Source organism: Lithobates pipiens, unplaced genomic scaffold (assembly GCF_037356315.1).
Source record: "Lithobates pipiens isolate NorthernLeopardFrog02 unplaced genomic scaffold, aLitPip1_a1.2 Scaffold_16, whole genome shotgun sequence".
Taxonomy (NCBI): Eukaryota; Metazoa; Chordata; class Amphibia; order Anura; family Ranidae; genus Lithobates; species Lithobates pipiens.
Window position 1 is genome coordinate 303,987,417 of NW_027507748.1, and position 27,999 is coordinate 304,015,415.

General features: G+C 45.1%; 1 protein-coding gene across 3 annotated transcripts in view; it reads right to left on the bottom strand.

Moving 5' to 3' along the window:
- Positions 1–27,999, bottom strand: part of LOC143982663 (uncharacterized) — a 144,409-nt gene that overhangs the window by 69,272 nt on the left and 47,138 nt on the right. For 2 of the 3 annotated variants that reach the window (XM_077481567.1, XM_077481565.1), the window contains exon 1: positions 8,345–8,491. In XM_077481567.1, the coding sequence (XP_077337693.1) occupies positions 8,345–8,360 (16 nt within the window). In that variant the 5' untranslated portion in view covers positions 8,361–8,491. Of the gene's footprint in view, positions 1–8,344; positions 8,492–27,999 lie in introns of those variants that run through there. The other variant, XM_077481566.1, reaches the window with a different exon arrangement.

Sequence of the window (27,999 nt, forward strand, 5' to 3'; positions counted from 1 at the left end):
TCCTTTACATAAATTATTTTCTATTTACTTGCAATGCTATTTTGTTCCCCCTCACTCATGCAACCATAGCTCTCTCCTCTTCTAGCAGTGTCTAATTACTGTCTGTGCTGACCCAGCTCTTCCACTCCCCCCCCCCCCCCCCACGCCCCCTACATAACCTTTTTATGTAGCTGTCAGGGAAGGAGCAAAGGGGAATACTATAGAGTGCCATTTCAGTGACAGTTCTAAATCCGCTGGGGCAGCTGGAATCATATCCAAGGTGGTACTTCCCAGCAGCAGTCTCAGGACCTTTGAATGTCTACACAAGGGAGAATTTGATGTTTGGGAATTTTTTACTCCCACTGACCACAGTCTGGCCCCCCTAAATTCTGAGGGACAGTAAACTGGCCCTTTGCTTAGAAAGTTTGGAGACCTCTGGTCTAGGGTCTACACACCATTCTAATGATATTGAGAATGCACTTATCTCCTACCTATGTACCAGTGACACTAATAACATACCTGGCTGCCAATCAAGGTGAGTAGAAAATTCTGGACAGCCGTACTCCTAATGAAATTTCTCGTGCCTTTATTAGAACATCAGGATCACGCTGTACATGTCACAGCAAAGTAATAAAGAACCAAAAACCACTGACGCGTTTCACACTAAACATAGTGCTTATTCATACCTGGTTGCCACGTATAAACCTATCCAGTGACACTTGCAGTGCACCTGGCTCCCAAATATCATCTATTCCAGTGCCACTTACAAGGCACCTACCTTTTACTTATCCATCATTCCAGTGGCACTGACAGCACACCTGGCAGACACCTACCTACCCCTCACCATTCTTGTGATACTGCTAGTGTATCTCGCTGCCACCAGCTAAGTGACCCAGAAACTAAGTGCCCCGTGACCAGTATTTCTTCCTCACAAGTACATCTTTTATGATCACTTTTAGTGTGAAGACAAGATCACTTTAAGGCTGAACTCTGGGCTAGTGAAAAAAGTTTCCCTTGCAGTGGGTCTCCTTCTTGATCACAACACTTAAATGCTCGTTTTGTCTACAAGCATAGGAATTGGATGAAATACTTTGCCTTATTCCACACCATTGCAGAATTTAATCTCTTTGTAAGACTGGTCCCCTGAAGCTACTACTCTTCCCTGTTTGGTCAGTCGCAACTCTCTGAGGTTATCACATACAATACAGGACACCGAGAACCCATCCACATTCCAGGAGCATTGAAAAGCAGAAAAGATACAGTTCACATCCCAGGAACAATGAAAATGACAGAAGATGTCAGGGGCATGAGGAAAAAAGTATTCATCATCCCCTAGACATAATGAGAATTTACCCTATGCCGTGCCGAATTTATTAGCAATGCTCTACCTAATTGTGCAAAAGAAAATAGTTGGTGATTAATTGGCTGCATTTAATTTTAAAACTGTAATAAAAAATGTAATAAAAAAAAGCAATCGGTGGAATGTACTGGCAATGAGCGGGAACACATATGTTCGTACAAAAGTACATAATGTTTTATTACAAAAAATAAAAAGGCACAAGGCTAAAAGCCATTAAAAACAAAATACAGCACATCATATAGTAACAAGTCCAGCTACTAACTCAATGACCACTTGTTAATCACTTCAGCCCCAGAAGGTTTCACCTTCTTAATGGCCAAGCAATTTTTTGCAATATGATAACGCGTCGATTTAACTGACAATTGAGCGGGCGTGCAATGCTGTACCCAAACAAGATTTATATTCTTTTTTCCCCACAAATAGAGCTTTCTTTTGGTGGTATTTGAATTTTTTGTGATATAAACAAAAAAAGTCTGACAATTTTGAAAAAAATAAAAATAATATTTATGACTTTCTGCTATAATACATATCCAAAAAAATATATAAAAAATTAATTTTTTCATCCGTTTAGACCAATATGTATTGATGTATGTATGTATGTATATGTATTGATTTTTGGTAAAAAAAATATCACAATAAGCGTATATTAATTGGTTTGCACAAAAGTTATAGCGTCTACAAAATAGGGATATATTTATGGACTTTTATTTTTTTTACTGGTAATGGCAACAATCTGCGTTTTTTTATCAGGACTGCGACATTGCTGCAGACAAATCTGACCAAAGTGACACTTTTTGGGGACCAGTGACATTATTACATTGATCAGTGTTATAAAAATGCACTAATCAATGTATAAATGACACTGCAGGGAAAGGGTGAATACTAGGGGGTGATTAAGGGGTTAACTGTGTTCCCTGGGTGTGCTCTAACTGTGTGGGGGCTTGGCTGCCTGGGACAACAAAGAGATCGCTGTTCCTGAACACTTGGAACAGCAGATCTCAGAGTTGTCCCCTGACAGATCAGGGATTTGCCTTATTTACATAGGCAGATCCCCGTTCTGTCTCGGGTGGCCGGCGGACATCGTACATCATACGAGTACATCGGTTTGCACAGGAGAGCTGACCTGCCACAAGTATTTATACCGTGGCTGGCCGGAAAGTGGTTAAATTCTTGGAGAGTAATACTATAATTTTATATCTCTTGTATCAATATATGATGTGGCCATGAGTCCTTGTGAGTCAACACTCTTGTCATTTCTCCTTTCTCAGTAGGATGAGAATACAGCAGTGGTAACTAGACATGCGAAAAATAAAAGAAAAAAAACATATATAGTACAAGTATTTAATCCATAGGTCACATACCAATGCGTATGCCTATGGTGGGTACACACCAGTAATTTTACACCATTATTCGCGTAGAATAAACTTAAAGCAGCTCATACACTGAGAAAATGTCTTTCATCAGGAAAGAAATTTGCTTGATTCCCCCAATAAACATAGACACTGGGAATCCCTCCTGGTGAACCATTGCTTTCTCTCGGTGGGGGAAGCCATCCCCGTCAGAAGAAGTCAGTGATTATTGCTAGCAGCTATACCAGCCGCTAGCAATAATCACATGCAAAATCCGGCAGGCTGGTTGTACCCAAGTTGATTGATCGATCAACTTAGTACATTCAGCCTGCCCAAACCTGGTTAGAAACTCATCCGGTTCCTGTGAACCGTCTATGGCCAGCCTTAGTAAGTACTTCCTTCATGAACACCACTTAACCATACATATTTGTGACCATTAAGGTTAAACCATCCGTCCAAACATCAGACTATTGCTGCAGTGGGGAGGTGAGTCGGTACAGTATGTTTTGTCTTTTTTAGAATGCCACACTCCTTCTTTAAAGGCTTCTTCACACCATCACATGGCAGTAACACATAAAATGTGCTAAGCACAGTGTGATCCTTTTGGCATGCCATTCAGTGGCAGTGCGTCCATAAGGTGCACGGGCGCTGCCCCCTCTCTTCTGCCACCCCCTCTATCACCAATAGATAGATTCATGCATTGCATGAATCTATCTATGCCTGCCACTGCCACCCCCTATTCAGGCACCCAACACCTTTTCGGGCGCTGGGCACCTAAATTACAGCGGCGGGGGGGGGGGGGGTTTGAAACACCTTATTAGAGCTATAGGCTCTAATAAGCATCAAAAAAGTGACCTGTGATTGCCATGCTGGGTGCTTGCAGTCCACTCAGCTGTGTTAGAAAAGCAAATGAATATTCGCTTTCCTAACACTAAACTGCATCTCTGCCAATCATGTGCTTGGGCCTGTTTTCGGTCACCTGATTGGCTGAAACAACAGGAGCCGCTATTGGACGCCTATCAGGAGAAGACGGCAGAAGATGAGGACGGTAGGAGAGGCACAAAGGACCCCCCTCGTCCCTGTCACTCGCTGCCCCAACAAGACAGGGTAAGTTCCGGACAGACGGCAAGTGGGGGGTGGGCTCGTACTGGGGGGAATTCAAGGGCACACTGGCAGTATTTAATGGGCACACTGGCAGCATATGATGGGCACACTGGCAGCATTTGATGGGCCCACTGGCAGCATATGATTGGTACACTGGTGGCATTTAATGGGCACACTGGCAACATTTAATGGGCACACTGGCAGCATTTGATGGCCACACTGGCAGCATATGATGGGCACAGTGGCAGTGTTTGGCACAGTGGCTGCATTTGATTGGCACAGTGGCAGCATTTAATGGGCACAGTGGCAGTGTTTAATGGGTACAGTGGCATCATTTAATGGGCACAGTGGCAGCATTTATGGGCACAATGGCAGGATTAGACACAATGGCTGCAATTGATGGCACAGTGGCAGCATTTGATGGCACAGTGGCATCGTTTGATGGCACAGAGGCATCGTTTGATGGCACATTGGCAGTGTTTGAGGGCACAGTGGCAGCATTTGATGGGCACAGTGGCAGCATTTGATGGCACAGTGGCTGTGTTTGATAGCACAGTGGCTGCATTTGATGCAAATTATTATTTTTTTCCAAAATTGTTTGCGCCAACCCCCCAAAAATGTTGAGTACCACTGATGCCATTTATTCTGAATTACATTACAACATATCTAAAGAGAACAACTGTGCTAAAGCACACCACAATGCATGATGTGCTTTGGTATGCAGTGCCCTTCGTTAAAAGAGATTAGAGGGCAGATGTCATATCTGCTGTGTTGGGGTCCATTTAAAATGAGCTGTGATAACTTTGTTACTGTGTCTTTTGCATTTTTTAATAACACAGTTGGGGGTTACCCTTGATTACACTAGAGTATTTATACTCCCCCAAGTTTGACAGATGCCCCTTGTGGTTGTTGGCCCCTGTGGACTTGTGGCACCACTATGGACAATGTGTGTTAGCCTAGAAGTTTAAGGTAGCCCATGGTAGATACTTTCACAAATGTTTTCATTTTCTTTCTTGGTGTGTAGCCTTTACTTACATTTATCAATCCCCATGGTTTGGGATATTACCTTGACTATCACTTTTTCACTTCACACCTAGGTATGGCTTATTCCCATCTAATCACTTTTTTCCCACTTATCCTTTGGTGTAAAGACAGGTTCTCCCTTCTTCTCTCCTTTTTAATTCAAGCAACCATACTACCCAGTATATGTAACCATACACATTAGGTTATACCTATTTCGGTTATGGTTACTTGTGATTATGCTACTCGCTTTCCACTTGACCATCCATGGGGTATCCTACTCCCAGGGACATTTGTCCCCTGAGGGTCTTTTTCAGCATCAGGCACCATAACACGTCAGGACTGCATTCGTTGCGGCCAGACGTGCTGCACCATTACAAAGACGCGCTAATGATGACGCGGTACGCTATTGCGTGCCACGTCCCCGTTTACCACGTGGAGCATTATTATGATGCTCGGAACAGCATTCAAAAGGACACCAAGGACGGAAAATGGCGCCATTCTTCTCAGCTTGACAGCGGAAGGAGCTTAATCACGGGGGTGCACTTGCTTGATGACCTCTTTGAATGCTTGCACCCCTCTTTTTGTATAGGGTAAGTCTTTTCCACTTTCATGCATGGGAGTGGGTTTATTTTTAGAATCCAATACTCGGTTTTACGTGTCATCTTGCAGTTTTCTATGTAGCACCCGGGAAATCTTGTTTTTCCAGCACCATTTTTTGGATTAATTTTATACTGCCTGCCTGTAGAGGATATATGAGGGGCATAGGCTGTGATTTTGGGAACCCTCCTTCCTAACACCATGGGGAATGCACCTGCTAGTTAAATAATTATGAATTGAAAAGTAAGTTATTATACACATATGAATTATATCAATGTGTATGAAATATGACTTCTATATGGAATTAATAAACGTTGTATGAATTCAATGAATCTTTTTGATTTATTATAGATACTTATACAATATCCCTGATGAAGATTGTATAATTATTAGCATGTGAAATGTGTTGGATGAACCACTTGTTCTATTACCACCAGCTGCTCTGGAGTCTCTGAATTCTTTTGCGGGCAGTATCACTTTTCTCCTTTTCAAATTACACAGTATTAACATTTAATGTAATGTATTGGAACTCCAAATGAATTTTCTCTATGAATTTTTTCTATAAGTGTTTTTGTAAAATAAATGAATTTTTAATATACTACTTCTTTATCTTTTTTTGTTGCCTCAAAAATCCCACAATAGAAGCACTTTACACTTCTTCATCATATAAAGGGATGATGGCAACCACATGTCTAATCACCATTTTTCTTGTTTTACTGTATTATGCTGTAACAATCATGATTTTTTTTTCTTTTTATATACCTACCATGTGATATATGGATTAATGTGCCTGACGTTTTACAATGCAACAATGCAACTGCCATTTACTACTATGCTATTATGCTATAATGTATTATGTATTATAGATTAAATAAATGTTAATCCTATGTGTGTGCTGGATACTTTCTGTTTGGTTGATAATGTCAGTGAAACAGGAAGTGAGAGTGAAAAATGTTAAGGCGTTTTTTACAGCAAAGGCCACATACAGGGGGGTGATTTACTAAAACTGGTACACACAGAATCTGGTGTACTGTGCCTAGTAAACAATCGGGTTCCAGGTTTTATTGTCAAAACTTAATTGAACAAGCTGAAGTTAGAAGCTAATTGGTTACTATCCACAGCTGCGCAAGATTCTGTGTGCACCAGTTTTAGTAAATCTCCCCCATATTGTCAAGGTCACAATTAGAAATAATTGGCCCACGCACAGCCTAATTGACAGAGTCCTTGTCCCCCGACAAACTTTAACCCCCTGCTTGTTTCCCATAAACTTTAAGTGCCCCCCTGGTCCTCACTGGTCAGCCTCCTGCCACATGTTAGCAGTTTTCCCTGCACCTGTTTGCCGGTCCTCTACCAGCCTGCTGTCTGCCTGCTCCTGGGTCTGCTGCTCCTGCTGCCATTTGCTGTGTTGACCACCTGATCCGTTCCTTGGGAAGCACCTGTTCTTCATCCTTTTGTCTGCTGGACAATCTAAAGGCACTCGTACCTTATTGTGCTCTCGTGGTTGCTGTCTCACTACTAGTGGTCCCTGAGCCGAAGCAGGGAGAGAGGCCTTCCTCTGCACATAGGGCTCTACCATCAGGTGCATGACATCTATCCTATACCTTGTGTTTCCTTAGGCACTGTAGAGTGCTGATGCAAGCACAGATGCTGGGAGCTGCCTTTTATATGAAAGTACTACAAGTGCCAGCATACAGGCAGTCAATATCTCTCAGCTGTGGGGGAATTTCAAAAGCCAGCATAAAAGTAGCCTATATCTGTAAGGCCCCTTTCACACCAAGGCGGTTTTCATGCGCTACAGCGCTAAAAATAACCCAGAGGGCTTTCACACTGGAGCGGTGTGCTAGCAGGACGGTAAAAAAAGTCCCACTAGCCGCATCTTTGGAGCGGTGAAGGAGCGGTGTATTCACCACTCCTAAACTGCTCCTACCCATTGAAATCAATGGGGCAGCGCGGCCATACCGACGGCAAAGGGCCACTGCAGCGGCCCTTTGCGGGCAGTTTAGGGCAGTTTAGTGTCGCTTTACCGCCGACGCCCACACTGCCCCAGTGGCGGCCTTAGAGAAATCCGGAGAAGCTACAAGAACCAGCGTACTGGAAACCTATACATGTCATGTAGAAAAACTATTATGGATTAAGCTGATCTTAAATTAAAATGGATAAACTCTCTCCCAATCCAGAGAGCAGACAATCACCAGGGTGTTCATGCCAAATGAACACTCTTCTGAGTGCTCTCATATATTGAGCCATTTAATTTAAAGCCAGACTCTGGGAAAATTAGAAATGATCCCTTGCAGCGAGGCTGTGCCGTTTTGTCCAGGGGAGAGGAGAAACAGTTTTACGCTTCTGCTCCCACGACAGGTGGGGCTCCCCCAAACATCCTGCAGTGGATTGTCCCTCAGCATCCTCACATCCAGAACAGGGCTGCTGCCAGGGGGAGCGGGTAAGTAAATCTTTTTTTTGTTCCCCTGGACAAAAATGAGCAATTACCCCTTTTAGTGTGGGCTCAGCCCTAGAACAATATAACAGCAATACAAAATAAAAACAGAAGTTCAAACCCTTCTCTACTTTAGCAGAAACACTTTTTGCTGGAATTACGGAGCCACGAAATGGGGTTATGATGTATTCATCCTATTGATCCCCTGAACCAGTACCTAGATAGGAGTGTGAAGTATGTCTACTTTTGGGGTTATATTTTTCCTTGTCTAGCTGTTTCAAAGACTTGCAGGTCTTGTCAATAGTAGAAATCCTAAGAATAAACTAAATCTATCCAGGGCAAAAAAGAGTTGAAAGTCTACAATTTACAACAGTTTACAGCCGAAATGTTAAACCACAAACCCTTTACAACGAAGACACATGCCCTGTCTTCCCATTAACATCTCTGCTTTCATATCCAACATTCACAATGTCTTTAACTAAATAATAAAATACTCACCATCACAATCCATCATTCAGCTTAATGCTCTGAGATCTGTAAGCACAAATTTATAAGAGTTATATGTTGAAATGCTACTTCTGCGTAGTTTCCTCACACCCTGGATTACTGTGAAACATCACAGCTTCTTTCTCGTGCTGCAAACAGAATGATTGCAAAACTCCTTAACCACTTAAATACTAGCCTGCCTATATCCCTTCATTACCAGACCATTTTCTACATTCCTGTGTGATGATAGTTTGATTGACAGTTACTCAGTTATGCAACACTGTACTCAAATAAAATTTATATCATGATAGATAGATAAGCTTTCTTTTGATAGTATTCATCAACCACTGGGTCTTTAATTTTTTACTATATAAAGAAAGAAAAAAAAGACCAAAAACTTTGAAAATAAAATCTGTTTCCATTACTTTCTGCTATAAAACATATCAAATAAAAATGCCACGACAATACAAATGCCTTGGAAATGTTCCCGTTTGGGAAATTAGAACATCTTAAGGTGATGCTATATTTTGCCACAATTTGAAAAATGAAAAAACATGGCTTTATTGAGGTAGATAAAACTTTTATGGGTTGATATACAAAAGGAAAGTGCAGTTACACTAGAGCATTTGCTCCAGAGCTTAGTAAATGAGGGGAAACTCTGTTGTCTTTATTTATACAATTATGTGCAAAGCACAAATGCTGTTTTTTATTTATTTATTTTTTAATTTCTTTGCAGGTATTTTTTGCAAAGTGAAAATTCAACTTATTTACTAAGGCAGGGGTGTCCAAACTTTTTTCAAAGAGGGCCAGAAGTGAACATGCATGAGGGCCGACCATTTTGCCTGACATTATTTAACCACTTGCTTACTGGACACCTAAACCCCCCTCCTGCCCAGACCAATTTTCAGCTTTTAGAGCTGTCACTCTTTAAACGACGATTGAGCGGTCATACAACACTGTACCCAAATTACATTTTTATTATTTTTTTTTTCCCCACAAATAGAGCTTTCTTTTGGTGGTATTTGATCACCTCTGCATTTTTTTTATCTTTTGTTAAAAAAAAAAAAAAAAAGCTGAATTAAAAGAGACTGCCCAGCAAAGAGACTGCCCAGCCTGGCAAAGAGACCACCAGCAAACAGACCGCCCAGCCTAGCAAAGAGACCGCCCATCCCAGCAAAGAGACCGCCAGCAATGAGACCGCCAGCAAAGAGACTGCCCAGCACAGCAAAGAGACCAGCAGCAAAGAGACTGCCCAGTACAGCAAAGAGACCGTCCAGCAAAGAGACCGCCCAGCACAGCAAAGAGACAACCAGCAAAGAGACCGCTCAGTACAGGAAAGAGACCACCCAGCAAAGAGACCGCCCAGCACAGCAAAGGGACCACCAGCAAAAAGACTGCCCAGTACAGCAAAGAGACCGCCCAGCACAGCAAAGAGGCAACCAGCAAAGAGACCGCTCAGTACAGGAAAGAGACCGCCCAGCAAAAAGACCGCCTAGTCCAGCAAAGAGACTGCCAGCAAAGAGATCACCCAGCACAGCAAAGAGACCACCAGCAAAGAGACTGCCCAGCCCAGCAAAGAGATTGCCAGCAAAGAGACTGCCCAGCCCTGCAAAGAGTCTGCCAGCAAAGAGACTGCCCTGCCCAGCCCAGCCCGGCAAAGAGATCGCCAGCAAAGAGACCACACAGCATATATCTGTTGTGGCCCCCGGCGCTCGGGGATTCGTTGGGGGCCATAAAAGATATACATGTCAAAATTACCAGACGGGCCGTCCGGAACGTGGGCCAGCCTTTGGACATGCCTGTATACTAAGGTCTAGAACAAATACTTTTGCAAATGCACTTGCAAAGTGCACAGTCTATTTGCCTTTAGTAAATCAATGCCCATAGTTTGGTAATGGTGAACTAGACATAGAAGGTTTGATTTACTAAAGGCAAATAGCACTTTTGAGGTGGCACTCATGCAAACATGACAACCCAAGCAAACATGCTGTTTTTTTCCCTTGCATGTGATTGGGTATTCTTTGTAAAGTAAAACTTTACCTCATTTACTAAGATCTGGCGCAACTGCAGAGCTCCTTTAGTAAATAAACCCCAGTGCACAAATGAAGTATAATTTAGTTTAAGTAAAGAGAATTTTGAACACCTGTCTGGTTTTTATTGCTCTGTGTCCCTGTTAGGAAGGTTGACCCTCTCTATTTGTCATGGTCAGTGCTTTTTTTCTCAGAGAAAGGGTGCAGGAACTCACTGGCCCCTCCTAGGCTCACGCCCCTACCCACCCCTAGAACCACCTCTTTAGAGAATATCAAAGAGGCAGTCGCTGCGCAGTCCAGTCCAGCAAAGAGACAGCCACAGCCCAGCCCAGCAAAAAGACCGCCCAGCCCAGTCCAGCAAAGAGACCGCCCAGCTTAGTCCAGCAAAGAGACCACCCAGCCCAGCAAAGAGACCGCCCAGCAAAAAGACCACCCAGCCTAGTCCAGCAAAGAGACTGCCCAGCCCAGCAAAGAGACCGCCAGTAACAGACCGCCCAGCCTAGCAAAAAGGCTGCTAGCAAAGAGACTACCCAGCGCAGCAAACAGACTGCCAGCAAAGAGACTGCCCAGCACAGCAAACAGACTGCCCAGCACAGCAAAGAGACCGCCAGCAAAGAGACTGTCCAGTGCAGCAAAGAGACTGCCAGCAAAGAGACTGTCCAGCACAGCAAAGAGACCGCCCAGCCCAGCAAAGAGACCACCCAGCAAAGAGACCGCCAAAAAAAAGACCACCCAGCCCAGCAAAGAGACTGATCAGCACAGCAAAGAAACCACCAGTTGGCATCAATAGTTGGCATCAATGGGGCAGCCCTCACACAGCCATACACTGTAGCTTGTCCCATGTGAACAAGCCTCATGGTCAATTCATTCTGGTGTCATTTTGGTAAAACAGGAAGCAATAGAGACACTGGCACTGAGGTGTTCTGAAGTACAAGGACACATTTTTTCTAAGTGTGGTGATTCACTGCAGTGTGGTTACTACATACCGTATATAGTTAGCTATTGTGTTTTATGATCTTTTGGACAGAAGATTTAAAAAGTTATATATTTATTCAGGGACATTTCAATGTTATCGATTATGGACATTAATGTTACAGGAAGAAGAATGTTTAACATGTATGTGTTTTTTCATGTATTCATAGTGTAGCACCCTGGGGTTTAGTCAGGGAGCACCTTACAAATTTACTTGCGAGGAGCAAATTTACTTACCCTGGTCAATTGCTAGAGATCCATTGATTTCTCCTTAAGTTTGGCATTGTTACACTTTTCTCTTCTACCGCTAAGTGGTACTTGGTGGTACTAGATACGAGAAGGGCAACCCAAGGTCAGGTTATGGGTATGTGGGGTATCTCAGCCAATGGGCAGGGGTTATCTTGAATCCCTTGGCCTGCTTAGAGAACCTATATATTAAGGTGAGGTCATGTGATCTGTGTTCTGTGCCACCTGGATGGTTGTCTGGGTGGAAGTGTATTGTATGCCCCGGGCTGCTAGGCTAGAGATTGGGCCTATCCTGGGGCATCTGGCTGCTAGGCTGTGTGAGGGCCAATCCAGAAGAGAGCAGCGCAGGGTTGGGATTGCGGCTTGCAGTCCAACCAGAATGATGGTTCTACCAGCCGGAGAACCTGTCAGTGGTCAGAGGTAGAAGGGAAGCTGTTGCCACAAAGGGACTAGCCACCTTTACCAGGGTCCACAGTGAGTAACTGAAGCAAGTACCAGAGCAGCATTCTCACCAAACGGGCACGGTGGAGAATTGGGAAAACTTCAGGCGGTGATCAAGTCAGGGACCCAATCAGCGGAGGTGACGCTTGCAGAGTATCCTTGTGAGTCGAGTCAGGGACTGAGCCAGTTAGCAGGGGTGAAGCTTGAGGAGTATCTGGAGTGCCAAGCTAGGGACCCAGCAGGGAAGCGTGGGTGAGATAGCACCGCAAAGCTCTGAGGAGCTCCAGGGATTCAGTCAGTGAATCGGAGGGTCCAGTGAGAGACCAGGAGCTCAAGGGGCTAAAGAACTACAGTTAGACGTTGTAGTGAAGCAAAGAGGACTGTAACGATTTGTGTTAGGAACTGTTAAAGACTGTTGCCATAGGAGACAGCAATCCTACGCGTGCAAATGTGGCACCTTGCTTGAGCCTTTCCCTGCACGGCTGTCCTCCTATTGAAGTCTCGGAGTCTACTAATTGAAGATGCAACTGCTTAAGGGTTTCCTGGCCCTAACCCTCTTTCCCCCTCAAAATATAAAATGGACTGTCAAGAGAAATAAAACCTATTTTACATCCAAGAAGTGTCTGACACCCAAAAACTTTATCCACCTTGCACCCACTATGCCTCACATCCTACCACATACGGAAGAATGTCAGCTATCTTTGGCCCTGAAAGTTTTCATTAGACCGAAAGAGGCCAGAGACATTGCTGCAATAGTTTTATGGAACATTTAAATATAATCTTTTAATAAACACTTTGGTTGAGATTATTTTACACTGTTTGCACTTAGGCTGCTTTCACCCCGGGGTGCCGGGTCCATTTGCGGTAAAGTGTCGCTAGTTTTAGCCGCGCTTTACTTTTGTTTTAGCGCCACTTTTCAGCCGCTAGCGGGCGCTTTTAACCCTCGCTTGCGGCTGAGGAAAGGGTTAAAACCCGCCCAGACCTCCCTCTCTTCTTCCTGTGTGAAGTGTCATCTGTGCACACTGAGGAGTGGGGAGGGACAGCTTTCCTGGGCAGGCACTGGCTTCAGAGCACTATCCACGGAGTAATGAGGGTGGAATCAAGTAATCAAATCAACAAGCATGGCAGTGAGTACAGTATTGGGGAGAATGCAGCAAACAGAATATATTATATATCCAGTAGTGCAGCACAGTACTTGCTGTTCTATAATTATTTTTATAATATTAATAGACAGAGACTACAGTGTTGCACCATGGAATACATAATGTACAGCACAATGTACACAATGCAGCAGTGTGAAGTATATAACATACAGAACAGTGTATGCAAAATTAAATTATTGAGTTAAAAACATACAGCTTTAACTGTTCTGACACTGAACCGATCTCCCGAATCCTTTCTAAAATGTATGTTCTACTCAATACACCTGCTCAACCACCATACGTCGCGGGTCTTACTAAATGGGAGACAGACTTGGGCCGCACTTTCACGCAACCTCAAATTAACAACATACTGCGGTTCGCTCTGCGGTCCTCGATTTGTACCAAAATACAAGAGACGAACTACAAAATTCTTGTGCGGTGGTACCTGACGCCTAGTCGCCTTCACCTTATCTACCCTGACACATCTGAGTGCTGCTGGCGCTGTCGTGAAGGACGGGGCACAATTTTTCATGTTTTTTGGTCCTGCCCTAAGCTTTCGGAGTTCTGGGCCGCGGTCCGGACCATATCTCAGAAATTTACAGAATGGCGGATCCCTAATGACCCAGCCTTTTTCTTACTGCATGTTTCGGACATACCCCCTAGGACATACGCACGATCGATACTGCGTCACTTAACGAATGCGGCCAAGTCCTGTATCCCCTTGCTTTGGAAACAGCAGACGCCGCCTTCAGTGGCAATGTGGGTGAGGAAGGTGGAGGATATAAATAAAATGGAACACCTGGTGCTTACAGCCCATGATCGGCAGGAGACTTATCGAAAGACTTGGTCTCTCTGGAACGTGTTTGTATACTCTGATGAGGGCAAAGCTCTATTTGGCCGTTAATTTACTTGCCACTGGGGTCTGACATGCCGCGTAGGAGAAGCTGATCCCGCCCTGCCCCTCCCTCCCCTCCCCCCCCCCCCTTACCCACCACCTTTTCCCCTCATCTCTTCCTTTCCCCCCCCCCCCCCCGCCCCTTTCTTCCTTTTTTCTCTTTTTTCTGTTTTTCTTTCACTTTTACCTTAATCTTCACTCTCTTTTTTTTTTTTTTTTGGCCGCGTCTCCGATCATGCTTCCAATGACCTTATGCCGAAGCGCTAGGTTAGGCTTCGGCGTGATCGCTTCCTATAAAGAGGCGGGGGCATCTTTGCCGGTCCCGACCTGGAGGGATTGGCCTCCAAGGCCAGTGAGTAGGACATGTTTTGCTGATATTCTATATGTTCCCATGCCAATACCTGTATAGCGTGTCTGTGAGGCTGCGACCTCTTTTGTCTCTCCTGTTGTACTTACTGTTCTTTGTTTTTGGGCTTTCCCAATGTATGTTTTCTTTGTTCAAAATACTAATAAAACTATATTTGCAAAAAAAAAAAAAAAAAAAAAAAACATACAGCTTTATACAGAGTGGAGTATATAACAAACAACATTGTGCATAATGGAGATGCAGAGAGTATATAACACCGAGCACAGGGAGCATTGTAGAATGATTGACTGTGTAGACACTGCTGCAGTGTGGCATGCAGGGCAGGGGGTACAGGCAGTTCTCCCCTACCAGGCCTGGTCTCCAATAGGTCACCCTTTGGATCTCTGCCCCATGTGCAGTGTGTCTCCTGTATTCTCTCTAAATTAAGTATATTTTTTCAACTTAAAACAATAGTCCTCCTCTCTAGTGCCCCACATGGGACTTTCTCACAGCTCAGCAACTTCTCCCTAGGAAGAAGGAGGTGGTAGGTGGGCAGGAGGTGTGACTTCTCCATGGGCAGAAGGAGATGGTAGGTGGGACAGGGGGTGTGGCTTCTCCCTGGGCAGAATGAGGTGGTGGGTGGGGCAGGGCACGTGTCTTCTCCTTGGGCAGAAGGAGGTAGTGGGTGGGGTAGAGGTAGCCGCACTGACTGATCCAGATGCTGAATATGGTACAAAATCAGGAACAGAGATGGCAGCCCAACCGTTCTTTCACCTCCAGCCATATAGTAAGTGGCTGATGGGTAAGATTTTCTCTTGCAGGCATTTCCTCCATCTGTGCTTCTTTGGGCCCCCACCCTGGCAACTACACTGCACACAAAAGGCTGGGGAGCTGCCATGCCCATGCATACTGCTCCTGACTGCCCTGCTGCTACATACTGCTGACTGTCCCTGCATATTGTCTACCGACTACCCTATCACTACATACCAGTGGCAGCCGGTGGTATATTTTCTGGTGGGGGCAACAAACAATGCATCTACCCCCCCCTACCCCCATTTAGGTCAGCTGCACCCCCCGGTTGGTTGCTCACTGAGAACCCTGCCCTTACATACTGTTCACTGATCACCCTGCTACCACATACCATAAACTCCCTATCGTTGTACTGCATACTTTGTTATTCACCTTTGTATTTCCTTAGCTTAATAACTACCAGAGTGGATAAAAATCATGGATTTTTATTTTTTTACTTTAAAAATCTGATTTGTTTTATTTAACCAATTCAATACAGGGCACTTTCACACCTTCCTAAGCCAATTTTCAGCTTTCAGTGCTGTCACTTTTTAAATGACAATTGTGCGGTCATACTACACTGAAACCACATTTTTATAATTTTGTTCCCACAAATAGATCTTTCTTTTGGTGTTATTTGATCACCTCTGCGGTTTTTATTTTTTGCTAAACAAGTAAAAAAAGACCAAAAATGTAAAAAAAATTGTTATAAAATTTTGTAAATAAGTAAGTTTTCTCCTTCACTGATGGGCACTGATAAGGCGGCACCGATGAGGTGGCACCAATGAGATGACACTGATGAGGTGGCACTGATGGGCACTGATGATGGCAACTGATAGGTGCCACTGGTGGGCACTGATGGGGACTGATAGGCGACACTGAAAGGCTGCACTGATGAGTACTTATGGGTGGTACTGATAGACGGCACTGCTGGACACTGATGGGCACTGATAGGCAGCACTGATGGGCACTGAAAGGCAGCACTAGTGGGCATTGATGGGCACTAATGGCTGGCACTGATAGATTTCACAGGTAGGCATCACTGGTGGCACTGACAGGCATTTTTCATTGGCACTGATTGGCAGCTGCCTGGGCACTGATTAGCAGCTGCCTGGGCACTGATTGGCATTTCCTTGGTGGTCTAGGGTGGCATAACTGGTGGTCCAGTGTGGTGGCCATCCCTGATGGCCCTGGCGGCATCCTGGGGGTCCTGGGAGGGCATTCAAGGGGGGGGGGCTACACTGATAAACAATCAGTACAGACCCCCTGTCAGGAGAGCAGCTCGGCTCTCCTCTACTCATGACTGTCAGACGCGAGTGAGGAAAAAACGATCAATGGCTCTTCCTGTTTACATTTTGATCATCCATGATTGGACATAGCTGATCATGTGGTAAAGAGTCTCTTTACCTAGATCGGAGTTACAGTGTGTCAAACTGACCCACCACAACAACGGTCACGGCGTTGCACTCCCCCGGTCAGGATATCGCAGCCACTTTGCCAACATCATTTTGTTATATAGAGGGCGGCAAATGATTAAATCTGAGTTTTAGATTTTTTTATAATGTATTTTAATAAAATGCTTTTGGAGTAAAAATCTAAATCTTTCTATTTAAGATAAATTAATATATATCTCAGAAGGTGAAAAGAGAGAAAAACTGACAATAGCAATACAAAAATCACCTTGTGGCGCTTAAAAAAAAAAGAAAAAACTGCTAAATAACAGTGTACTACATTGTTCAAAATAAACCACGTGAGAATTATAAACGCATATGCATAAATACAGTACAATAAACATTGAAGTAAATTGTGATTAAATATCCACAAATAATAATAAACAATCACATATGGGTAATGAAGTAAATATGTGACAGAACATAAATAAGTAGAAAAAATAAATGATATTCTACTAGTAGTGATCTAATATCGATGTGAACAATAGTGATCAAAGTCCCAAAAAAATAATTTTTTCAAAAGTTCAATAATCAAGCAGACACAATTATAAAAAAAAAAAAATTATAATGATAGTAGCATTAGTTCAAAACTCCTTTTCCAGTGAAAGTTCTACAGCAAAGTGACCATAAAACGAAAAGCCTCCACCGCACCCTTGGTGTTCGTGCCCCCCTTATTTAGAACACTCACCAGCAGTATTGCCCAGCACTCTCTTGTCGGGCAAAAATCGCTTTTAGTAAATACAGATGATTACTATTTCTCCAGCCAACTCTTGTGACAGACTTCGCAGCAGAGGGTAATGGTTTAATGTCTCAGAATTACCTCAGGGAGACAAAAGAGACTTCCCATAGTGCAAAATTGCAAAACTGTTTTTAATCTCAATAAAAAATCGAATAAAATCACACTCACATGGATCAAATTAAAAGCAGGCACTTCAAATAGACATTCCACTTATCAATCAAGAGATCCTTCCCGCATAGGCATTGGTAAGCACTCTGGAAGCAGGCTAGGTTAATACCAAAAAGCACCGTCTCTATATAAGATAGCTGTGTGGTACCTGACAGCAGACAACCAAGTTTGAAAACAGCGCCAAATAGTAATGTCCAGTCCTTCCACTTGTGTGTTCTCCTTCCTCCGCCTTCTCTCTAAACTTTTACTGTGTATGCTGGTCGCCGTATAGCCACGCCCCCGACATGTTTCGTCCAATAGACTTCCTCATGGGTTTGGCCTATACACAGTAAAAGTTTAGAGAGAAGGCGGAGGAAGGAGAACACACAAGTGGAAGGACTGGACATTACTATTTGGCGCTGTTTTCAAACTTGGTTGTCTGCTGTCAGGTACCACACAGCTACCTTATATAGAGACGGTGCTTTTTGGTATTAACCTAGCCTGCTTCCAGAGTGCTTACCAATGCCTATGCGGGAAGGATCTCTTGATTGATAAGTGGAATGTCTATTTGAAGTGCCTGCTTTTAATTTGATCCATGTGAGTGTGATTTTATTCGATTTTTTATTGAGATTAAAAACAGTTTTGCAATTTTGCACTATGGGAAGTCTCTTTTGTCTCCCCGAGGTAATTCTGAGACATTAAACCATTACCCTCTGCTGCGAAGTCTGTCACAAGAGTTGGCTGGAGAAATAGTAATCATCTGTATTTACTAAAAGCGATTTTTGCCCGACACGAGAGTGCTGGGCAATACTGCTGGTGAGTGTTCTAAATAAGGGGGGCACGAACACCAAGGGTGCGGTGGAGGCTTTTCGTTTTATGGTCACTTTGCTGTAGAACTTTCACTGGAAAAGGAGTTTTGAACTAATGCTACTATCATTATCATTTTTTTTTTTTTTTTATAATTGTGTCTGCTTGATTATTGAACTTTTGAAAAAATTATTTTTTTGGGACTTTGATCACTATTGTTCACATCGATATTAGATCACTACTAGTAGAATATCATTTATTTTTTCTACTTATTTATGTTCTGTCACATATTTACTTCATTACCCATATGTGATTGTTTATTATTATTTGTGGATATTAATCACAATTTACTTCAATGTTTATTGTACTGTATTTATGCATATGCGTTTATAATTCTCACGTGGTTTTTTTTGAACAATGTAGTACACTGTTATTTAGCAGTTTTTTCTTTTTTTTTTAAGCGCCACAAGGTGATTTTTGTATTGCTATTGTCAGTTTTTCTCTCTTTTCACCTTCTGAGATATATATTTAAATATTTAAGTGGCAGCTGGGGGGAGGGGTGTTTGAGCGCTGTGATGATATACTAGAGGGGAGGCTATTAATAGTGTATCTTGAGTTTTTTTTAAGATAAATTAATAATTTAGTATATTCAGTATGAAATGGAGCTTAGTTATGTAGCACGAGGATGTATATTCTGCAATATTTACATTTTTGGTAAACTAATCAAATGAATCCAAGCTCTGAAAGCTGAGATAGCATGCACTGGCAATGTTATTGTTTTAATTAACCTCCTCACGTTCACGCTATAGCCGAATGATGGCTACAGCGTGGACCTATATTTCCGGGACGCCGTCAAATGACGTCCTCACCTTTGCAGGCTCTCCATGCGCCCTCGTGAGCACGCATGGGGGAAAATTTGTGATGGCCGTGTCCCTTGGATCACAGATTGTGGTAAATGGATAATCACAGCAGCTATTTACCAAGTGATCGGCATGTCCATTGAGAGATGATCTCAAATGTGAACATATGAGATCATCTCATTGACAGCACTCCCTGTCAGAGACCGCGTGTGAGGAGGGAGAGCTGCTGTGCTGCAGCGTGAGTGATTTGTTCTATTACATGATCATTTACAGTGCCAACACCAGTGCTCAATCAGTGCCACAGTGCCAATTAGTGTCACAGAGCCCATCTGTGCCATCAGTCTGTGCATCAGTCATCAGTGCCCATCTGTGTCATCAGTGCATATCTGTACCATCAATCAGTGCCCATCTGCGCCGCCTCATCAGTGCACATATGTGCCATCAATCAATGCACATCTGTGCCATCAATCAGTGCCCATCTGTGCCGCATCATCAGTGCCTATCGGTGCAGGCTTATTAGCACACATCTGTGCCGGCTCATCAGTGCCCATCAGTGCAGGCTTATTAGCACACATTTGTGCAGGCTCATCTGTGCTGCCTCATCAGGGCAGGCTTATCAGCACAAATCTGTGCAGGTTCATTAGTGCCGCTCATCAGTGCCCATCAGTGCAGGCTTATCAGCACACACCTGTGCAGTCTCATCACCACCACCAACAGTAATGTCCAAAAAATCCAAATGAAGAGGCAAACCAAATTCTTAGTGTGGCCAACAAGAGCAACGGGGAGCTCTCTACTTCGGATTCCTCTTCAAATTCAGATTCTGAGTCTGATGTCAATTATGAGCCAGTCCTAAGCATTAGAACACTGACAGACTCAGAGGAAGAAGACAATCTGCCTGCAAAATGATGCATTCTGGTGAAGAGGCAGTGGCATCCACCAGCACCACAGTGCCATCCACCAGCACCGCAGTACCTCGACAAGAAAGGCCAAGTAACAGTGGGGTGTCACCTCAACCCCAAAGGGTTAGGACCCATGCCAGCCTTCCCTATGCCCTTCAGAACCCCTTGTGGCTTCCTCCAATTTCAGGAGAAGCTAACATTCCCCCTTTCACTGCCCAGCCAGGAGTCCAGGTGGACACAGAAAATTTTTCCCTAATCGATTCCTTTGATTCAATTTTTACAGAGGACATGCTAGCATCAATTGTAGCCAAGTGCAACCTGTAGGCACAAAAAATTATTTTGAGTAACCCAATGTCCTATTATTCCCATCCCTATGAGTGGAGAGACCTAACAGTGGAGGAGATTAAGATTTTTTGGGCATCACATTCTGTATGGGACTCACCAAAAAAAATGAATTACGTTCCTACTGGTCAACCCACCCCATCCACCACATGCCGATCTTCTCCGCTGTAATACCCATCTCATGATTATTAGGTTCCTACATTTCAATGACAATACCCAGTGCCCTCCCCAAAATGACCCAAATTATGATAAGCTGTACAAAATTCGGACACTTCTAAATGATTTTTCTAAAAAATTACCCCAGTGTACCCCTGGACCAACACATATGTGTGGATGAGTCACTTGTAAATTTAGCGGCAGGCTGGGAATCTAGCAATTTATTCCTGGCAAAGGGGTGAAAATGTACAAATTATTTGACTGAGCCACCGTGTACACATATGCCTTCATAGTGTACAAAGGTAACCCAGCTGCATCCCCCTAATTGCCCAGACTACATAGGATCAAGCAGCAAAGTTGTTTGAGACCTCATATACCCACTACTGGAGAAAGGCTACCACTTGTACGTAGACACGAGTCTGCCCTTGTTCCACAATCTTCACCGGAGGAAGACGCCAGCATGTGGCACAGTGAAAAAGAACAGGAAGGGCTTTCCTTAAAGGCTCGTCAATATGAAGTTAAGAAGAGGGGAGATGGCGAGTCTGCGAAACAAGGAAATTCTGGCAGTGAAGTGGAGGGACAGAAGAGATGTCTACATGCTGTCTTCAATCCACAATAACACCTACGTTAATGAGGAGAGTTGACTTCAAAGACCAAATGCTCGAACCCTACCTTGGCACAAGACGAACATACCATTGGTATAAAAAAGGTATACAATTTTTTTTTTCTTATTTGGCCATATACAACTCCTATATACATTTCCAAAACTCCACTGAAAGCCCCCAACCCTTCCTTGGCTACCAGAAGGAAATTATTGTTGCCCTTATATTTCCAAACAGCCCACCAGAAAACATTTGATCCAATGTTCTTAGTAGACTCTCCAAATGCTCTTTCCTGATAAAATCCCTCCCAAGCCAACAGGCCAAATATGTCAGAAAAGATGTAAGGTGTGTACCAGTGGAGGAGTTAAAAGAGGCACCTCTTATTATTGTCCCCAGTGTCCTTCCCAACCAGGCCTCTGCATAGGTGACTGTTTCTGCTGTTAAGATACTTCAGTAAATTATTACTGAAGTATGGTAAACGTAATTCTCAGGTCCTGCCATTTACCTTCACACCCCTTATACCACTGCCTGCTCCGGAACTAACCCTGGCTTGTTATTCGACCACGCTTCTGCCTACCACTTCTGTTTACATACCTCTGCCTGATCTGGAACTGACCCTGGACTGTTTGACTATGTTTTTTGCCTGCCTCTTGGACTGATCTGGTACCCTGCTACTAGAGTAGTGGGATTCATAACACAGGGGTCTCACATATGTGAGGGGCTCCAGAATTGTTTTTCCGGATGAAGAAAACTATTTTTTTGTTTTCTCATTCCTAGAATAGGGTCTGGAGACCGAAGGTTTCAAAGCGATTTGGGTGGGAGAAGCCTCTACCCCTGTCCCCATTCTGTCCTGAATGAGGCCCTACTTCTGCTTGCTGCCAGTTGGACTTACTGTCATCATGCCTCTCCCTGTCGCAGGAACTGACCACACCACGTGGACCATGTTCCAGCCTACTACCAGGACCATTATTTTGGCACTGCTGAAAATATCTCTGCCTGCACTGACCCTGGACTGTATATGGACAGCATCCCTGCCTGATGCCTGTATTGACTATTAGTGATGGCCGAACGGTTCGCCCGGCGGTCGTTTCGCGGCGAATTTCCGACATTCGCGGTCCGCACGTTCGAACGCCTTTTTCCGTCGTTCGCCGCGGCGGACTTACGTGTTTAATGTATACAAGAACTTTAACCTTTGGTGACACGTTTATCATGTGATACAGGACAGCCAATTGAGACATGACAGCACATGGACACTTGTACATTCCCCCTAACCTATAAATACACCCGATCCGGTGGCCATTTTACATTCTTTCTTCTGTTACGATAGGGACAGGTTCCTGTGTGGAGTAGGGAGAGATAAACCACTAGCTATTTGGTACACAAAAGTTCTTTTCAGGACTGGTATAGGTGTTAGGTGTTGATAGGTTTGCTGTGCTGCTGATTCTTGCAGCAGCCTGAGTGTCTTTTGTTAGTTTAGAGAAAGGGAAAGGACGGTGTATGCTACAGGGACAGCCAGATTAGTCTTTCATCATCATCATCATCATCATCATCATTAGCTGTTACTATCAAGGTCCACAAAAGAGCTGTTCCAGTAACCACTAATCGTTCTCTTTTTTTGCCAATTTGTATAGGGACAGGAAGGAAGCAGTGTTGTCAGGCAGTGAGGGTAATTTTAAAGACTTGCTGTTATTATTAGTTCCACAAAGGTTCTTTTCAGGACTGGTATCAGTGGTACAGTAATAGGCTTGTACATGTATAATATTCTTTCTTCCAAATATAGAAAGGATATTATACTTGACTGCTGCCCTTCTGCTGCAGTCTGCTAAACATTCACAACTCACTTGTTCCACAAAAGTTCTTATAAGGACTGGTAACTTGGTATAGGGTGCTACGGTACATAGGCTTGAGTGCGGTACAGTCTGCTGTTCTGTAAGGACCGCTATCGGTCCACAATAGATAGGGTTGACGTGCACCACTGCTGACCGCTGCCCTATACTGCAGCAGTCCTTCAGCGGTATAGGGACTGACGTACAGTCTGCTAATCACTAACACACAACCTGCTTGTTCCACAAAAGTTCTTATAAGGACTGGTAACTTGGTATAGGGTGCTACGGTACATAGGCTTGAGTGCGGTACAGTCTGCTGTTCTGTAAGGACCGCTATCGGTCCACAATAGATAGGGTTGACGTGCACCACTGCTGACCGCTGCCCTATACTGCAGCAGTCCTTCAGCGGTATAGGGACTGACGTACAGTCTGCTAAACACTAATACACAACCTGCTTGGTCCACAAAAGTTCTTATAAGGACTGGTAACTTGGTATAGGGTGCTACGGTACATAGGCTTGAGTGCGGTACAGTCTGCTGTTCTGTAAGGACCGCTATCGGTCCACAATAGATAGGGTTGACGTGCACCACTGCTGACCGCTCACCTATACTGCAGCAGTCCTTCAGCGGTATAGGGACTGACGTACAGTCTGCTAATCACTAACACACAACCTGCTTGTTCCACAAAAGTTCTTATAAGGACTGGTAACTTGGTATAGGGTGCTACGGTACATAGGCTTGAGTGCGGTACAGTCTGCTGTTCTGTAAGGACCGCTATCGGTCCACAATAGATAGGGTTGACGTGCACCACTGCTGACCGCTGCCCTATACTGCAGCAGTCCTTCAGCGGTATAGGGACTGACGTACAGTCTGCTAAACACTAATACACAACCTGCTTGGTCCACAAAAGTTCTTATAAGGACTGGTAACTTGGTATAGGGTGCTACGGTACATAGGCTTGAGTGCGGTACAGTCTGCTGTTCTGTAAGGACCGCTATCGGTCCACAATAGATAGGGTTGACGTGCACCACTGCTGACCGCTCACCTATACTGCAGCAGTCCTTCAGCGGTATAGGGACTGACGTACAGTCTGCTAATCACTAACACACAACCTGCTTGTTCCACAAAAGTTCTTATAAGGACTGGTAACTTGGTATAGGGTGCTACGGTACATAGGCTTGAGTGCGGTACAGTCTGCTGTTCTGTAAGGACCGCTATCGGTCCACAATAGATAGGGTTGACGTGCACCACTGCTGACCGCTGCCCTATACTGCAGCAGTCCTTCAGCGGTATAGGGACTGACGTACAGTCTGCTAAACACTAATACACAACCTGCTTGGTCCACAAAAGTTCTTATAAGGACTGGTAACTTGGTATAGGGTGCTACGGTACATAGGCTTGAGTGCGGTACAGTCTGCTGTTCTGTAAGGACCGCTATAGGTCCACAATAGATAGGGTTGACGTGCACCACTGCTGACCGCTCACCTATACTGCAGCAGTCCTTCAGCGGTATAGGGACTGACGTACAGTCTGCTAATCACTAACACACAACCTGCTTGTTCCACAAAAGTTCTTATAAGGACTGGTAACTTGGTATAGGGTGCTACGGTACATAGGCTTGAGTGCGGTACAGTCTGCTGTTCTGTAAGGACCGCTATCGGTCCACAATAGATAGGGTTGACGTGCACCACTGCTGACCGCTGCCCTATACTGCAGCAGTCCTTCAGCGGTATAGGGACTGACGTACAGTCTGCTAAACACTAATACACAACCTGCTTGGTCCACAAAAGTTCTTATAAGGACTGGTAACTTGGTATAGGGTGCTACGGTACATAGGCTTGAGTGCGGTACAGTCTGCTGTTCTGTAAGGACCGCTATCGGTCCACAATAGATAGGGTTGACGTGCACCACTGCTGACCGCTCACCTATACTGCAGCAGTCCTTCAGCGGTATAGGGACTGACGTACAGTCTGCTAATCACTAACACACAACCTGCTTGTTCCACAAAAGTTCTTATAAGGACTGGTAACTTGGTATAGGGTGCTACGGTACATAGGCTTGAGTGCGGTACAGTCTGCTGTTCTGTAAGGACCGCTATCGGTCCACAATAGATAGGGTTGACGTGCACCACTGCTGACCGCTGCCCTATACTGCAGCAGTCCTTCAGCGGTATAGGGACTGACGTACAGTCTGCTAAACACTAATACACAACCTGCTTGGTCCACAAAAGTTCTTATAAGGACTGGTAACTTGGTATAGGGTGCTACGGTACATAGGCTTGAGTGCGGTACAGTCTGCTGTTCTGTAAGGACCGCTATCGGTCCACAATAGATAGGGTTGACGTGCACCACTGCTGACCGCTGCCCTATACTGCAGCAGTCCTTCAGCGGTATAGGGACTGACGTACAGTCTGCTAAACACTAATACACAACCTGCTTGGTCCACAAAAGTTCTTATAAGGACTGGTAACTTGGTATAGGGTGCTACGGTACATAGGCTTGAGTGCGGTACAGTCTGCTGTTCTGTAAGGACCGCTATCGGTCCACAATAGATAGGGTTGACGTGCACCACTGCTGACCGCTGCCCTATACTGCAGCAGTCCTTCATCGGTATAGGGACTAAGAGTTTTGTCACAGGGTCATTTAAAAAATGACAGGCAGAGGAAGAGGCAGGCCCTTCCGCAGGGGTGGTAGGGGTAGGGCAGGAGCAACAGGCTTGAGCCAAAGTGGGAAGTTGCAGAAGGTGCGTTCAATTACTTTAAAGGATGCACCAGACTTGGTTGAGTGGCTCGCTCAGCCTTACTCTTCTGCACCCTCCTCATCCTCTCGATCTGCACCCTCTTCTTCACTCTCTGCTATGTGCACCCCCAAAGACACTACCACCAACAACACGACCACCACCACCACCACCACATACCTTCCGCTTGAGTCACTGGAATTATTTTCCGATCCATATCAAGAGGACATTTCTGATGCGCAGCCACTCTTGGTATTGGATCAGGAAGAGGAGGTAGCAACAAGCGCTACTCAGCAGTCTGACGCCAGTACCCAGATCAGCCCAAGGAGGAGGTTGGTCCCCGGTGTTGCTGCCTACTCCGAGATCTCTACTTATAGCGGTGGGGAAGGTGACGTTGATGATGACGTGTCTAGTGATGTCACGTGGGTGCCCACAAGAGAGGAAGAGGAGGGGAGTTCAGAGGGAGATATGGACCAGCAGATAGGGAGGAGAAGCAGCAATGACTTACATTGCACAGCAGGGACAAAGCAGACTGCAAATGTATCAGGAGCGAGTCATCGACCATGTACGGTCACATCTGGCGCTCCCAGGACACCGGCACATGGCTCCGCAGTGTGGGCTTTTTTTAACGTGTCCGCTGCTGACAATAGCGTTGCCATCTGCAATCTTTGCAGTCAACGCGTTAGTCGCGGTAAGCCCAATACTCACCTAGGGACGACCGCCTTAAGAAGGCACATGAGCAGCCATCACCGAGCCCAGTGGGAGCAACGGAACACACAAAGCCACACTGCAGGCTCTCACCGTCCAGCCTCGTCTTCTACTTCTCCTTCTCCTCTCTCCTCACAATTGTCCTCCACTCCACCTTCCATCACGCCAAGCTCACATTTTTCTGCAAAAAGGCAGGCTTCCGTGGGCCTAATGTTTGAGCGTAAAAAAATGATGACGCCGGATAACCCTCTTGCCCAACGGTTGGCGGCTGGCTTGTCAGAACTCATAGCCCGCCAACTACTGCCATATAAACTGGTGGACTCGGAGGCCTTTCGCAAATTTGTGGCCATTGGAACACCACAATGGAAGGTCCCAGGAAGGAAGTATTTCTCAGAGAAGGGCATCCCAGAGCTATATGGCCATGTTCAGCGGCAAGTGAATGTATCTCTGGCACACAGTGTCGGTGCCAAGATACATCTGACCACAGACACGTGGTCTAGCAAACACGGGCAGGGAAGGTATATCAGTTTTACTGCCCACTGGGTGAACCTTCTGACGGCCGTCAAGCATGTAACCCGTGGCACCCGTGTAGATTTGGTTTTACCGCCACGGATTGCATGCAGGCCTGACTCTTCTTCTCCTCCTCCTACTCCATCCTCCTCCCTCTCCTCCTCAGCTGCCTCCTCCTTTTCCGCTGCTAGCGTCTCTTCCACTGCACCGCCCAAGCTCCCCAGAACCTATTCCACATGCCAGGTGAGACGTTGCCATGCCGTGCTGCGTCTGTTGTGCCTGGAAGCAAAGAGCCACACTGGCCCGGCACTCCTTTCAGCTTTCACTGGCCCGGCACTCCTTTCAGCTTTGCGTTCACAGGCAGATGAGTGGCTAACACCGCTCAATTTGACAGTTGGTAAAGTGGTGTGTGACAACGGTGCCAATCTGCTTAGCGCATTGAAACAGGGCAAAATCACGCACGTGCCGTGCATGGCACACGTCTTAAACTTGGTCGTGCAGCGATTCCTTGTCAAATACCCTGGGGTCCAGGACATCTTGCGGCAGGCAAGGAAAATCTCGGCCCATTTCAGAAGATCTTACACGGCCATGGCTCGCCTTGCTGACATTCAGCGGCGACACCATCTGCCGGTCAGACGTCTTATTTGCGATTGCCCGACGCGATGGAACTCAACCTTCTATATGCTTGATAGGCTGCTCCAGCAGAAACGTGCAGTTAACGTCTACCTGTATGAACTCTGCGAAAGAAACGGTTCTGGGGAGCTGGGTTTTTTTTCACCGCGCCAGTGGCTGCTCATGCGCGACACATGCAGACTTCTGCGGCCATTTGAGGAGATCACCAAACTGGTCAGTCGCAGCCATGGCGCCATCAGTGACATGGTACCTTATGCCTTCTTTCTGGAGCGTGCATTGCGTCGTGTCATTGATCAGGCTGTGGAGGAGCAGGAGCGGGAAGATGAGGAAGTCGCAATGCTGGATGAATTCCCAGGGGGGGCTACTCTATCTGAGACAAGTCAACAACAGG